Genomic DNA, 13,719 nt, shown 5'->3' with positions numbered 1-13,719 from the left:
GGGCCCAAGGGTAACGGAAAGGAGTGGAGAGGAAAGCAACTGCCAGGCCATTCCTCACTGTAAAGTCATCACAATGAAGGAACAGCATTTTGATTTCTACGTACGTTACTGCATTCACCACTAAGATCATTTCTGAAGTGATTTTTTTAAAAATCGAGGCAAATGTTTGTTAATGTTTAACACATCACATTGTCTATTGTTCAAAACGAATTCCTAATGAGCCATGGTTATTTCTTAAGCAGATGGTCCGACTCCTTTGTTTTTTTACTGGCACAATTCGAAACAAAGGCCTAATCTTGACAGAGGAGCTGGCGATACAAGATGCCAGGAATGAAGATTGGCCACGAGGGAGATTGCGTTGGAAACTTTTTAGAAAAGCCGAATAGGAGATGCATGGATACAGCCCGTCACAGTGACTGATAATCCAGACTCTTTGTTATAAAGCACAATTGTGGCGCCGCTCTAAATCGTTACTGGGAAAACCAATATCGTTTTGATAATGAACAGACTGTAGACTCTTCAGTTTGTAATTTGTTCAATTAAAGCAAAACCTGAAAAGACCCGTGTACTGAAGGCTAATTAAAGACGTTCTGGTGCCAAGTTCCTATTGGCAGTGATTATCGAGCCAAGTTATAACGTCCAAGAGCAGGAGGATTAGAGAAAAAGTTTTTAAAGAAGAAATAGACACATGAAACAGAATAATGGTGGAAGGAGGCAATATTAATTGTGTGTAACAGTAGTTATATTCTTGTACACAGGGAAGTATTATAGTAGTTGTATTCTTGTACATAGAGGGCAGTATTATAGCATATTCTTGTACATAGGAACAGTATTAGAGTAGTTATATTTTTGTACATATGAGGCAGTATTATAGTAGCTATACGCTTGTACTTAAGGGCAGTATTAAAGTAGTTATATTCTTGTACATAGGAACAGTATTATAGTACTTATACTTGTATTCTTGTACCTAGGAGGCAGTATTATAGTAGTTATGTTCTTGTACATAGGGGCAGTGTTATAGTAATTATATTCTTGTATATAGGGGCAGTATTGTAGTAGTTATATTCTTGTACATAGGAGCGGTACTCTAGTAGATGTATTCTTGTACATAGCAACAATATTATAGTAGTAGTATTCTTGTACATAGGAACAGTATTATAGTAGTTATATTCTTGTATATAGTGTGATGCAGTGACCCCTGTGACAGCTAGGGAGCGCTGTATGGGCTGCCTAGGACATGCATGCAGGCGTTTCCTTTATTGTGATGGGGAAATGGTGAGCGGCAGGGTTGTAAATGGCCAATATGTATCACAGGGGTGGGTGCCCTGTGATGGAAGCCAGAACGTGTGTTAATCAGCAGATCTAAGGCTGATGAACTGGTTTTAATTTGGGAGGTGTCCAGGTGACTTGGAGTGATGGGAGGGTCCAGTCACCTACAAATCCACCCAGGTGTGTGTGTCTGAACTCCCAAAGTAAAGCCTGTAAGTGTGTGGCTGTGTGTGTGTAAAAGGACCTGCAGTGAGGTCATGACCATGTGATCCATACCTCACCCGTGGGTGTGGTTACGGACCATATAATGCGACCAGGGTGGGTCACATGGGCAGAGTGTGTGTACCTGAATGGTTCAGGCTGCAAGGGCCTGTGAAGGTCTGTGTTGGAAGATCCTGGTGGTAGGATCGGATCCCTGGATGGCACCCGGTAAGGTCCTGGACCTGGTGGCCTGAGTGCTGGACAAATGTGTCCTGAATAGCACCCGGACAGGCCACATGTCTTTGCGGAGTCTGAAGGCATTTTGTATGGGGGAGCTACCCTCCGCCTGAGGATCTGGACTGTCGATAGTGCACTGGACACAAGGACGGTGATCCCAGTTCGGCAGCTTCCCCAGGAACCAGGTCTGACAGGAGGTCAGTCTGTGGAGCAGGAGCTCCTGAGAGGTAACCCCGGACAGGGAGAAATAACTGTGTGCGCTGTCAATGCTCCGTTACTGAACTGTGCGGTCACCCGGTGACTGGAGAAAGTCAGGCGTGACTAGTAAACGCCTGATAAAGCCTTATGTGATAAGCTATGGACTATGAGTTAGGTCTGTAATGTGCAACATGACCTACGGTGCGGTTTATGCTGTATAAATAAACCATATGGACTGTTTTATGAGAAAAACCCGTGTCTGACCATATCAATATCGCAGCCGAGTGTCCCCCAACACAAACAGGAGGCGCTGCCTTACATATGGTGATAGACTGTGGGCAATGATCCAGGAGGCACGTGTGAGGTGTTTTGTTGTGACTCGGTGGGGTCACAAAGTTTTTTTTTTCTCAAGTCTGCTTGCGGTGGCTCGGTGGGGTCACGAAGGTGACAAGTGTCTGGCTGTAACTTGGCGGGGTTACGAAGGTTGCTGTGGATCGGCGGGTCCACGAAGACAGCACAGTGGAAGTTGCAGTTGCAAGTTGCATCAAGAGGTTCTGCAGCAGCTGGAGCTGCAGTGACACCAGCAGCTACTTGTGAGCGGCAGCCGGAGGTTTGTGGCTACAGCGGGAGCTGTGGCAGTGCCAGTAGGAGCTGGTGAGGTGCCCTAAGGACGTCAGAGGTTCAGAGTGTGCAGCCTCTTAAAGGGCCAGTACCAGCCCCAGAAAGACATAAGGGGTGGTGTCCCAAAAGGGGTACGGTAACACAAAACAGCAATGGGTGCCCAAAAAAGGGTGGAGTCACAAAAGGGGCGGTATCCCAAAAGGGAGTAGTTGTCCAAAAAGGGGTGGAGTGGCAAAATAGGGCGGTGTCCCTAAAGGGAGTAGTTGCCCAAAAAGGGGTGGAGTCCCAGGAAATTGGGGTGGAGCATCCTGAAGTTAAAGGGGTAGCGCAGACACACGGTTTCCAGGGGCAAGTGTACTATGTGTGTCCAGTCTGCTATATAAACCCACCCTGCAATATGCTATGTGGGTGTGCCCTGCAGATGAACGAGAAGGAAATATGCGGACTGGTCGATTCTGGGAGCTCGGTAACTCTAGTGAGGGTGGCGCCCCAGGGATTTGTAATACCCAATACGAAGGTCGGGATCACTTGCGTTCATGGGAGCACTAAGGACTATCCAGTGGCCAGGGTGATCCTTGAGACGGTCTGGGACAGGACAGGATGTCGCTATAGTCCCGAATTTATCTTGTCCGGTAATCATAGGCCAGGACTCTTAAGTTGTTCTCAGACATGTGGGAGAAGGGAATTCCTCTACAGCAGGAGGATGGAGGACTCACTCCTGATGGAGCTGCGTACATGAAGGCAGTAACACATCCCAACACTGACGTCTGGGTGACCGGAGGAAAGTGTGCGTCTGCCCAACTTACGGACATGATGTCACCTGACGGGTACCACAGGGTGACTGATAGTAATGTGGTAATTAAAAAGAGTGGAGCTGACACCAAAACAGTGAGCAACTTGAGCGTTTACTATACTGTGGGGTGTAACACAGGAACCGGTGACTGCGACGTGTTATTGCCATTAGCAATCACTAGGGCGGAGAACAATGTCCAGACAGAAGCTCGGACCCAGTGTAATGACAGTGCTCCACAAGGTGAAGGCAGGATGACGCGGGTAGTCCTACCAGAATGTGTGACCGTTGAAGACCGGGAAGCTCTGGGAGGGGGGTCCGTTAGAAATGGGGACCGCTGCTTACAGGATGATCGATCGGGTGGTGGGGACCCCCATTCAGACGGTGACGACAGTGGATAGAAGTGCAGTAAGACTGACTCAGGTCTAAGTGGCAAGTCTTCCTCCCGTCACCTGAGGGGTAAAGGCCAGAAAGGGGCTGAACAAACTGCACCCTATGAGAAGCTAAAGAGGAGAAGCTCTCCAATTTGACCGCTATCACCCAAAAACTAGACGGTCAAGTTGATAAACTGAATAAGGAAATGTGCTTGTGGAAAGAGCGAGCTGACAGTTTTTACCAGGTAGAAGCGCACGTACAAAACTTGGAGAGAGCGCGAAGAGATCTGTCAACGGCTGGCGAAGTAGTGTTTGAAGGTGGCGAGTATGGAAGTCGCCAACTCCATGCAGTTGGATCGGGTGCGCCACCTGGAGTCCGAGTTTGCGGCAGTCAAGGCCCAGTTTGGAGAGAAGGAAGCACAGGAGTTCCAGAACCTCGTTAAAAAGTGGTCTTGTGAAAAGCGAAAGGTGGCAGATTAACAGGCCGAACTAAAGACAATTAAAGAGCATATCGTACAAGAAAAGGCCCTGAGACAAACGGCTGCGCACAGAGTGGATGAGCTGGAGAAGGAAGTCTCTGAGCTCAGAGGTCACCTGTCAACGTGGCAAAGTGTGAATAAGACCCTAAGGGAGGACGTGGAAGTGCTCAGAGAAGCAGTAAGAGGTCTTCTGCAGGAGGAGAAGTTGGTGGTCGAAGACTTACAGTGGCCATGTCCGAGTGATAACAAAGCGGGGCTGCCAATGCCCATCTTGGCAAGGGGTCTTGAAGAGAGTAAATCTCAGGAAGATTTTGAGCTAAGAGCTGAACAAGACAGTCACCCGGTCATGACAGATGTCTTGAGGGAAGTGTCTGAGGAAAACCAGGAGCCATCTGGCCATAAAGAAAGTGAGGCTTCGCTCTTCAAGTACAGTTGTGGCCAAAAGTATTGACACCCCTGCAATGCTGTCAGATAATACTCAGTTTCTTCCTGAAAATGATTGCAAACACAAATTCTTTGGTATTATTATCTTCATTTAATTTGTCTTAAATGAAAAAACACAAAAGAGAATGAAGCAAAACATTTATCATTTCACACAAAACTCCAAAAATGGGCCAGACAAAGCCTAATACTTGGTTGCACAACTTTTAACCAAAATAACTGCGACCAACCGCTTCCGGTAACCATCAAAGAGTTTATTACAATGCTCTGCTGGAATTTTAGACCATTTTTCTTTGGCAAACTGCTCCAGGTCCCTGATATTTGAAGGGTGCCTTCTCCAAACTGCCATTTTTAGATCTCTTCACAGGTGTTCTATGGGATTCAGGTCTGGACTCATTGCTGGCCACCTTAGAAGTCTCCAGTGCTTTCTCTCAAACCATTTTCTAGTGCTTTTTGAAGTGTGTTTTGGGTCAATGTCCTGCTGGAAGACCCATGACCTCTGAGGGAGACCCAGCTTTCTCACACTGGGCCCTGCATAATGCCGCAAAATTTGTTGGTAGTCTTCAGACTTCATATGCCATGCACACGGTCAAGCAGTCCAGTGCCAGAGGCAGCAAAGCAACCCCAAAACATCAGGGAACCTCTGCCATGTTTGGCTAGGGACCGTGTTCTTTTCTTTGAATGCCTTTTATTCTCCTGTAAACTCTATGTTGATGCCTTTGCCCAAAAAGCTCTACTTTTGTCTCATCTGACCAGAGAACATTCTTCCAAAACGTTTTAGGCTTTTTCAGGTAAGTTTTGGCAAACTCCAGCCTGGCTTTTTTATGTCTCGGGGTAAGAAGTGGGGTCTTCCTGGGTCTCCTACCATACAGTCCATTTTCATTCAGACGCCGACGGATAGTACGGGTTGACACTGTTGTACCCTCGGACTGCAGGGCAGCTTGAACTTGTTTGGATGTTAGTCGAGGTTCTTTATCCAACATCCGCACAATCTTGCGTTGAAATCTCTTGTCAATTTTTATTTTCCGTCCACATCTAGGGAGGTTAGCCACAGTGCCATGGGCTTTAAACTTCTTGATGACAGTGCGCACGGTAGACACAGGAACATTCAGGTCTTTGGAGATGGACTTGTAGCCTTGAGATTGCTCATGCTTCCTCACAATTTGGTTTCTCAAGTCCTCAGACAGTTCTTTGGTCTTCTTTCTTTTCTCCATGCTCAATGTGGTACACACAAGGACACAGGACAGAGGTTGAGTCAACTTTAATCCATGTCAACTGGCTGCATGTGTGATTTAGTTATTGCCAACACCTGTTAGGTGCCACAGGTAAGTTACAGGTGCTGTTAATTACACAAATTAGAGAAGCATCACATGATTTTTCGAAAAGTGCCAATACTTTTGTCCACCCTCTTTTTTATGTTTGGTGTGGAATTATATCCAATTTGGCTTTAGGACAATTCTTTTTGTGTTTTTTCATTTAAGACAAATTAAATGAAGATAATAATACCAAAGAATTTGGGTTTTCAATCATTTTCAGGAAGAAACTGAGTATTATCTGACAGAATTGCAGGGGTGTCAATACTTTTGGCCACAACTGTACGTGATGGAGGTACCCGAAGATATGCGAGAAGCGTGTGCCAGTGAGGGTGTGCATGAGGCCTTTAAAAAGGCAGTAAGAGCATGTAGTGTGAACTGGGCACCAGAGATGAACCAGTTGGTGATACTGACGGATAAGGGAAGTCACAGAAGCGGGTGGTTGTCCTGAGGGATATGCATCTACAATGTCTCCACACGGAACAGATGATCATGTTGAGTAATATGAAAGCCGATCGACGATTGGAGCTTGCGAGGGAAGCTCAAAATCAGCTGGGCTTTGTGGAAGACATCATTCTGTTACCCAAAAATCTGGTGGGGAAAGTCATCCGAAGACTTGGTAGGGTGATGCAGGAGATGGTGAATAGATCGGTGTGTGAAGAGAGTGAGGATCCCACCTGCTGGTGAAATTCAAGTAGCTGTTGAAGATGACATGGTTCCAGTCATTGCTGTTGGCTCCGTGGAAAGCCTTAGGAACATCCGAATGCAACTGGAATATCGGGTAGCATACCTGAAGGAGATAAAGCAGTTAAGACTGGACCGACTGCAGACTAAGAAACAGATGCAGAACATCAGGTGGCGGCCGACTCCAACCCAAGGTATAAGGACCCGAAGTGATCCTCCAAATAATGAAATGGCAGGTAGCCGAAGACTTTCAGCAAGACAAGAATGTAGAGAATCTGCAAGTGGCAGTTCTACTGTCAGTACGAAACTGAGAAACCTGGACAGTAGCTCATGTGATGTACTAAATGGGTCAGACTCAGGCCAGACAGTTGACTCGACTGTAAGTAGGACTTCTGACCTTACCAACTGGAAGAGCTGACCATTGAGAGAAAGGTCGAGTGACGGAGCATACTGAAGAAATGTGGAGACTAAAAAGGGTCTGGTGACACAGTTGGACTGTGACATAAGGACTAAAGCTCAAGGTCGACATAAGGACCAAAGCTCAAGGCCGACATAAGGACCGCTGGGGGCAGGGGAGGCCTAACAGATATACTCTGAAACGGGAAAGGACAAAGCCTGATAATGTGTTGGTCACAGAGAGGGATACAGTGACAGTGATGGACTATGTCTCGGGAGCTGACGCTCAAAGACGACTGAAAGGGCCCTTTCGACTGGTAAGGCAAGGTGACATGGGTGCCCGGTCTCGAGGCCCCTGGTTTCTGACAAGTGTTCAACCCCACAAGTTTGAACAGGAGGGGGATATGTGATGCAGTGACCCCTGTGACAGCTAGGGGGCGCTGTATGGGCTGCCCAGGACATGCATGCAGGCGTTTCCTTTATTGTGATGGGGAAATGGTGAGCGGCAGGGTTGTAAATGGCCAATATGTATCACAGGGGTGGGTGCCCTGTGATGAAAGCCGGAACATGTGTTAATCAGCAGATCTACTGATGATGGTCTGGTTTTAATTTGGGCGGCTTCCAGGTGACTTGGAGAGATGGGAGGGTCCAGTCACCTACAAACCTACCCAGGGGCGTGTGTTATGAATGGGTCACCGAGGAGGATAGCAGGCCCAGGCTAAGCCACAGAAAACCAGAGAGGTTGGTAACTAAGCAGATAGCAGACCCCTGATCCTGTTTACACAACTAGCAATAGCCATGGAATGGAGCGTACCTACGATGATCCTAGATGCCTCGGCACAGCCGGAGAGCTAACAGCCTAAAGCAAGAAAGGGGAAATCTAAACTGCCCCGGAGCAGACCCCAAAGGAATAGATAGCCCCCAAACATATTGTCGGTGAGACAAGATGAAAACACAAACGCAGGCAGAAAAATAAACTGAGCAAACGATGGGGCACACACAGACTAGACAGGACAGGAAAGGAAAGACACTGTCTGCAATCACGCAAAAAAACCTTAAAAAGTCCAACACGTCTGATGCACAAAAAACACTGAAGTCGCACGACTTTGCCCCCACTATATCAGCCCTCTGGTATATTCTGAAAGCAAAGCAAAAAGAGACCAATATAACAGGGGACAAAACAAACTGGCACAAGCAATAACATATGGGCAGTGATTAAGCACAGCCCCAGCCGGAGCTGGCTGACCCGCACAAAGCAGAGATAGACAAAACCAGATCAAATGCAAACAGTGTAGCAAATGAACCACTTAGCCGAACATGCAGGGACAAAGCAGAAGAAATCAGACCTCAGGAGGCACAAGAAGAAAATCACCAGCAGGGATAGAGGGAGTCGGCTGTCTTAAATCCCAATCTGAAACCCCACATCTCCAATCGTCTTCCTCATTATCAGGTGGCAAGCCTCTGTCAATCAGATCAGCTCCACTACCTCCAGTAACCACCAGAGGGAGCGCAGAAAGAACTTGCAACCCCTCTGCCAATCTGACCAGCTCCACTACCTTCAGTAATCACCAGAGGAAAGCCAGAGAGAGAATTCACAACAGTACCCTCCCCCCCTTGAGGAGGGGTCACCGAACCCTCATCCACGCCACGCCGGTCAGGATGGGCCCGGTGAAAAGCACGAACCAATCTTTCGGCATGAATGTCAGAAGCAGAGTTCCAAGAATTATCCTCCTGGCCATATCCCTTCCATTTGACCAAGTACTGGAGTCTCCGTCTAGCCAAACGAGAATAAAATATTTTCTCTATCTCATACTCCAAATTACCTTTAACCAATACAGGGTCAGGAGGCGCCGCCATGGGAACTATTGGCTCTACAAACCTCTTCAACAAGGATTAATGGAACACGTTATGAATCTTAAACGTAACTGGAAGAGCCAAGCGGAAAGAAACGGGATTAAGGATTTCCAAAATCTTATAAGGTCCAATGAATCTTGGCTTGAATTTTGGAGACGCAACCTTCATAGGAATATTCTTTGAAGACAACCAAACCATATCACCCACTTTAAACCGGGGACCAATGGTCCTATGCCGGTTGGAAAACCGTTGGGCTTTTTCCTGAGAGAGAGACAACTTCTCCACCACTTGGTCCCAAATCTGCTGCATTCTCTCTACCACAGAATACACACTTGGGCAGGCTGAAGATTCCACCTGCCCTGAAGAAAATCGAGGATGAAAACCAAAGTTACAGAAAAAGGGCGACATCAAAGTGGCAGAACTAGCCCTATTGTTTAGCGCAAATTCGGCCAAGGGCAAAAATGAGACCCAGTCATCCTCATCAGCAGATAGGAAACATCTCAAATCAGATTCCAAAGTCTGGTTTGTTATCTCAGTCTGTCCATTGGTCTGAGGATGAAATGCAGAGGAGAAAGATAACTGAATTCCCAGTTTGGAACAAAAAGTTCTCCAAAATCTGGAAACAAACTGGACTCGTCTGTCCGACACAATGTTCTCAGGAATCCCGTGCAACCGAACCACCTGTTGTAAAAACAAGGGCACTAACTCAGAAGAAGATGGCAACTTTGGGAGTGGTACAAGAAGGACCATTTTAGAAAATCTATCACAGATCACCCAGATAACAGCAATCCTCTGAGAGACAGGAAGATTAGAAATAAAATCCATTGAGATATGAGTCCATGGCCTCTTCGGCAACGGCAGGGGCATGAACAACCCACTAGAATGAGAACAGGGCTTGGACCGAGAACAAGTCCCACAGGACTGCACAAAATTCCTGACATCACGAGATAAGGCAGGCCACCAAAAAGACTGACTCACCAAATTTCTTGTACCAAAAATACCTGGATGACCAGCCAACGCGGAGCAATGAATCTCAGACATTACTCTTTTCCTCCACTGGTCAGGGACATACAATTTTCCCATAGGGCAACGTTCAGGTTTGTCCTCCTGAAATTCCTCCAGGGCACGTCTCAAATCGGGTGAGATGGCGAAAAGAACTACACCCTCATTTAGAATGGTAGTTGGCTCGGTCACATCAAGAGAATCCGCAAAGAAACTCCTAGAAAGGGCGTCTGCCGTAATATTCTTAGTGCCTGGAAGAAAAGAGACCACAAAATTAAAGATTCAAGCGTTTGGCTGATTCAAGATAAATCAAATTCTTGTGGTCGGTGAGGACCACAACTTGATGTTTAGCTCCCTCCAACCATTGTCTCCACTCTTCAAATGCCCATTTCATGGCCAACAATTCCTGATTCCCCACGTCATAGTTATGTTCAGATGGGGAGAATTTTCGAGAAAAGAAGGCACAGGGATTCATCTTAGAAGTCACAGGATCTCTTTGGGACAAAACGGCTCCTGCACCAATCTCAGAAGCATCTACCTCCACCTGAAATGGGAGTGAGGCATCAGGTTGCTGTAGAACCGGAGCAGAAGTGAATCTCCGCTTAAGCTCCTGAAATGCCGAAACTGCCTCTGGAGACCAATTCACCACATCAGCGCCCTTTTTGGTCAAATCAGTCAGTGGTTTAACAATACCAGAAAACTGACTTATAAATTTACGGTAGAAATTAGCAAAACCCAAAAACTTCTGGAGAGCGTTCAAAGAAGTGGGCTGCACCCAATCATAAATGGCCTGTATCTTGGCCGGGTCCATTTCAAAAGCAGACGGGGACAAAATGAATCCCAAAAATGAAATTCTCTGTACACCAAAGAGGCACTTTGATCCCTTAACATACAGAGAATTTTCCCTCAAAATCCGGAACACAGTCCGGACATGTTTCACATGAGAATCCCACTCACTGGAAAAGATCAAAATATCATCCAGATTAATGATCAAAAACTTATCCACAAAGTCCCGGAAAATATCGTTCATAAAAGACTGGAAGACAGAAGGGGCATTAGTGAGCCCAAAAGGCATCATCACGTACTCAAAATGTCCCTCCGGAGTATTAAACTCCGTCTTCCATTCATCTCCGTGCTTGATACGAATAAGATTATACGCCCCCCTGAGGTCATGCTTGGTAAACCAACAGGCACTTTTAACTCTGGAAAATAAATCAGAAATCAGGGGCAACAGGTACTGATATTTAACAGTGATTTTGTTAAGGGAATGATAGTCAATACATGGCCTTAATGAACCATCTTTCTTGGCCACAAAAAACCCCAGCACCTAAAGGTGAAGAGGATGGTCTAATATGACCCTTCTCCAACGACTCCTTGATATAAGATCGCATAGCATCATGTTCGGGTACCGATAAGTTGAAAAGCCGACCCTTGGGAAATTGCACAGTCATAACTCCTATGAGGAGGCAAAGACGCAGACTTACTCTCACTGAATACATCAGAAAAATCAGCCAAATAGTCAGGAATATCATGAGACTGGGGAGAGGTGGAGAAAACAGGAGTGTCACTAAGAACACATTGACAACCCCAACTCACCACAGACACAGATTTCCAGTCTAAAACAGGATTATGAGTTTGCAACCAATGGAAACCCAGAACAATAGTATCATGCAAATTATGCAACACCAAAAATTTACAATCTTCTTGGTGGTCCAGGGCGACCTGCATTATCACCTGGGTCCAAAACTGGGATTTATTCTCCGCCAAAGGAGTAGCATCAATACCCCTCGAAGGGATAGGAGTCCGCAAGGGTATCATGGGAAAACCACAACGTTTAGCAAAGTCCAAATCCATCAGATTCAAAGCTGTTCCTGAATCAACAAAAGCCTTAGCGGAAAATGTAGGCAAGGAAGGAGCAGATCAGGGTAATCGCCAAAAGGAACTTAGGCTGTACACTGCCCACCACAAATGTGAGCAAAACGCTTTTCTCATTTAGGGCAGACAGCAATAGTATGAGAGGCGTCCCCACAGAAAAAACACAACTTATCATGCCTTCTAAACTCCTGACGTTGCGCCCTAGACAAAACCCTATCGCATGGTTTCAGAAGTTCATTCGTAAGGCGGCAACGCCTCTCGTGAAGTTTTAAGTTCACGTAAACACTGATCAATTTGAATGGCAAATGACATAGAGTCGTCAAGACCAGAGGGAACAGGAAATCCCACCATAACATCTTTTACGGTTTCTGCCAAACCCTTCCGAAAGAGAGCTGCTAAGGCATCGTCATTCCATTTAGTAAGGACCGCCCACTTTCGGAATTTTTGACAATATAACTCTGCAGAATCCTGACCCTGGTTCAATGCCAATAAAGTTTTCTCAGCTTGATCAATAGCATTAGGTTCATCATACAACAACCCCAAGGCTTGAAAAAATGTGTCCACATTAACCAGAATAGGATCTCCGGGTGTCAAAGAAAAGGCTCAATCCTGGGGATCGCCGCGCAGCAAGGAGATGACAATTTTAATTTGCTGCACAGAGCTTCCCGATGAGTTAGGTTTCAAAGCAGAAAATAGTTTACAATTATTCTTAAAATTCAAAAATTTAGACCGATCCCCAAAAAACACATCAGGAGTAGGGATTTTTGGTTCAACAGCAGATAATTGAGCGAGATAGGCAGAAATTCCCTGCACTTCAGCAGCGAGCTACTCAACACGATCAGACAATTGCTTAGTCTCCATTTAGATAAAAAATATCCTCCTACAGCCCCAGAGGAAAAAATATATGAAAAAATTCTGACACTTTTTTTTTTTAAATTCTTTCCTTCTGTAGAGTACCCGAGAGTCTACAGTTTGGCTGGTGATTCTGTTATGAATGGGTCACCGAGGAGGATAGCAGGCCCAGGCTAAGCCACAGAAAACCAGAGAGGTTGGTATCTAAGCGGATTGCAGACCCCTGATCCTGTCCACACAACTAGTAGTAGCCATGGAGCGTACCTACGATGATCCTAGACGCCTCGGCACAGCCAGAGAGCTAACTAAGCCTAAAGCAAGAAAGGGGAAATCTAAACTGCCCCGGAGCAGACCCCAAAGGAATAGACAGCCCCCAAACATATATTGTCGGTGAGATAAGATGAAAACACAAACGCAGGCAGAAAAATAGACTGAGAAAACGATGGGGCCCGCACTGACTAGACAGGACAGGAAAGGAAAGACACTGTCTGCAATCACGCAAAAAACCCTGCAAAAGTCCAACACGTCTGATGCACAAAAAACACTGAAGTCGCACGACTTCACCCCCATTATATCAGCCCTTTGGTATATTCTGAAAGCAAAGCAAAAGAGACCAATATAACGGGGGACAAAACAAACTGGCATAAGCAGTAACATATGGGCGGTGATTCAGCACAGCCCCAGCCGGAGCTGGCTGACCCGCACAAAGCAGAGATAGACAAAACCAGATCAAATGCAAACAGTGTAGCAAATGAACCACTTAGCTGAACATGCAGGGACAGAGCAGGAGAAATCAGACCTCAGGAGGCACAGAAAGAAAATCACCAGCAGGGATAGAGGGAGTCGGCTGTCTTAAATCCCAATCTGAAACCCCACATCTCCAATCGTCTTCCTCATTTTCAGGTGGCAAGCCTCTGTCATTCAGATCAGCTCCACTACCTCCAGTAACCACCAGAGGGAGCCAAGAAAGAGAACTCGCAACCCCTCTGTCAATCTGACCAGCTCCACTACCTTCAGTAATCACCAGAGGGAAGCCAGAGAGAGAATTCACAACAGGCTTGTGTCTGAATGCCCAAAGTAAAGCCTGTATGTGTATGGCTGTGTGTGTGTAATAGGACCTGCAGTGAGGTCAT

The 13,719-nt window shown here is 46.3% G+C and overlaps 1 protein-coding gene across 1 annotated transcript in view; it reads left to right on the top strand.

Moving 5' to 3' along the window:
* DISP3 (dispatched RND transporter family member 3) overlaps positions 1-560 on the top strand; it is a 179,167-nt gene extending 178,607 nt beyond the window's left edge. The window contains exon 22 of the mRNA XM_073585053.1: positions 243-560. Within this exon, the coding sequence (XP_073441154.1) occupies positions 243-386 (144 nt within the window). The 3' untranslated portion in view covers positions 387-560. The remainder of the gene's footprint in view (positions 1-242) is intronic.
* Positions 561-13,719: the final 13,159 nt, after the last annotated feature.

This window comes from Dendrobates tinctorius, unplaced genomic scaffold (genome assembly GCF_039654945.1).
Source record: "Dendrobates tinctorius isolate UK_male_01 unplaced genomic scaffold, ASM3965494v1 ptg000086l, whole genome shotgun sequence".
Taxonomy (NCBI): Eukaryota; Metazoa; Chordata; class Amphibia; order Anura; family Dendrobatidae; genus Dendrobates; species Dendrobates tinctorius.
This window is presented reverse-complemented; position numbering and strand designations above follow the sequence as displayed.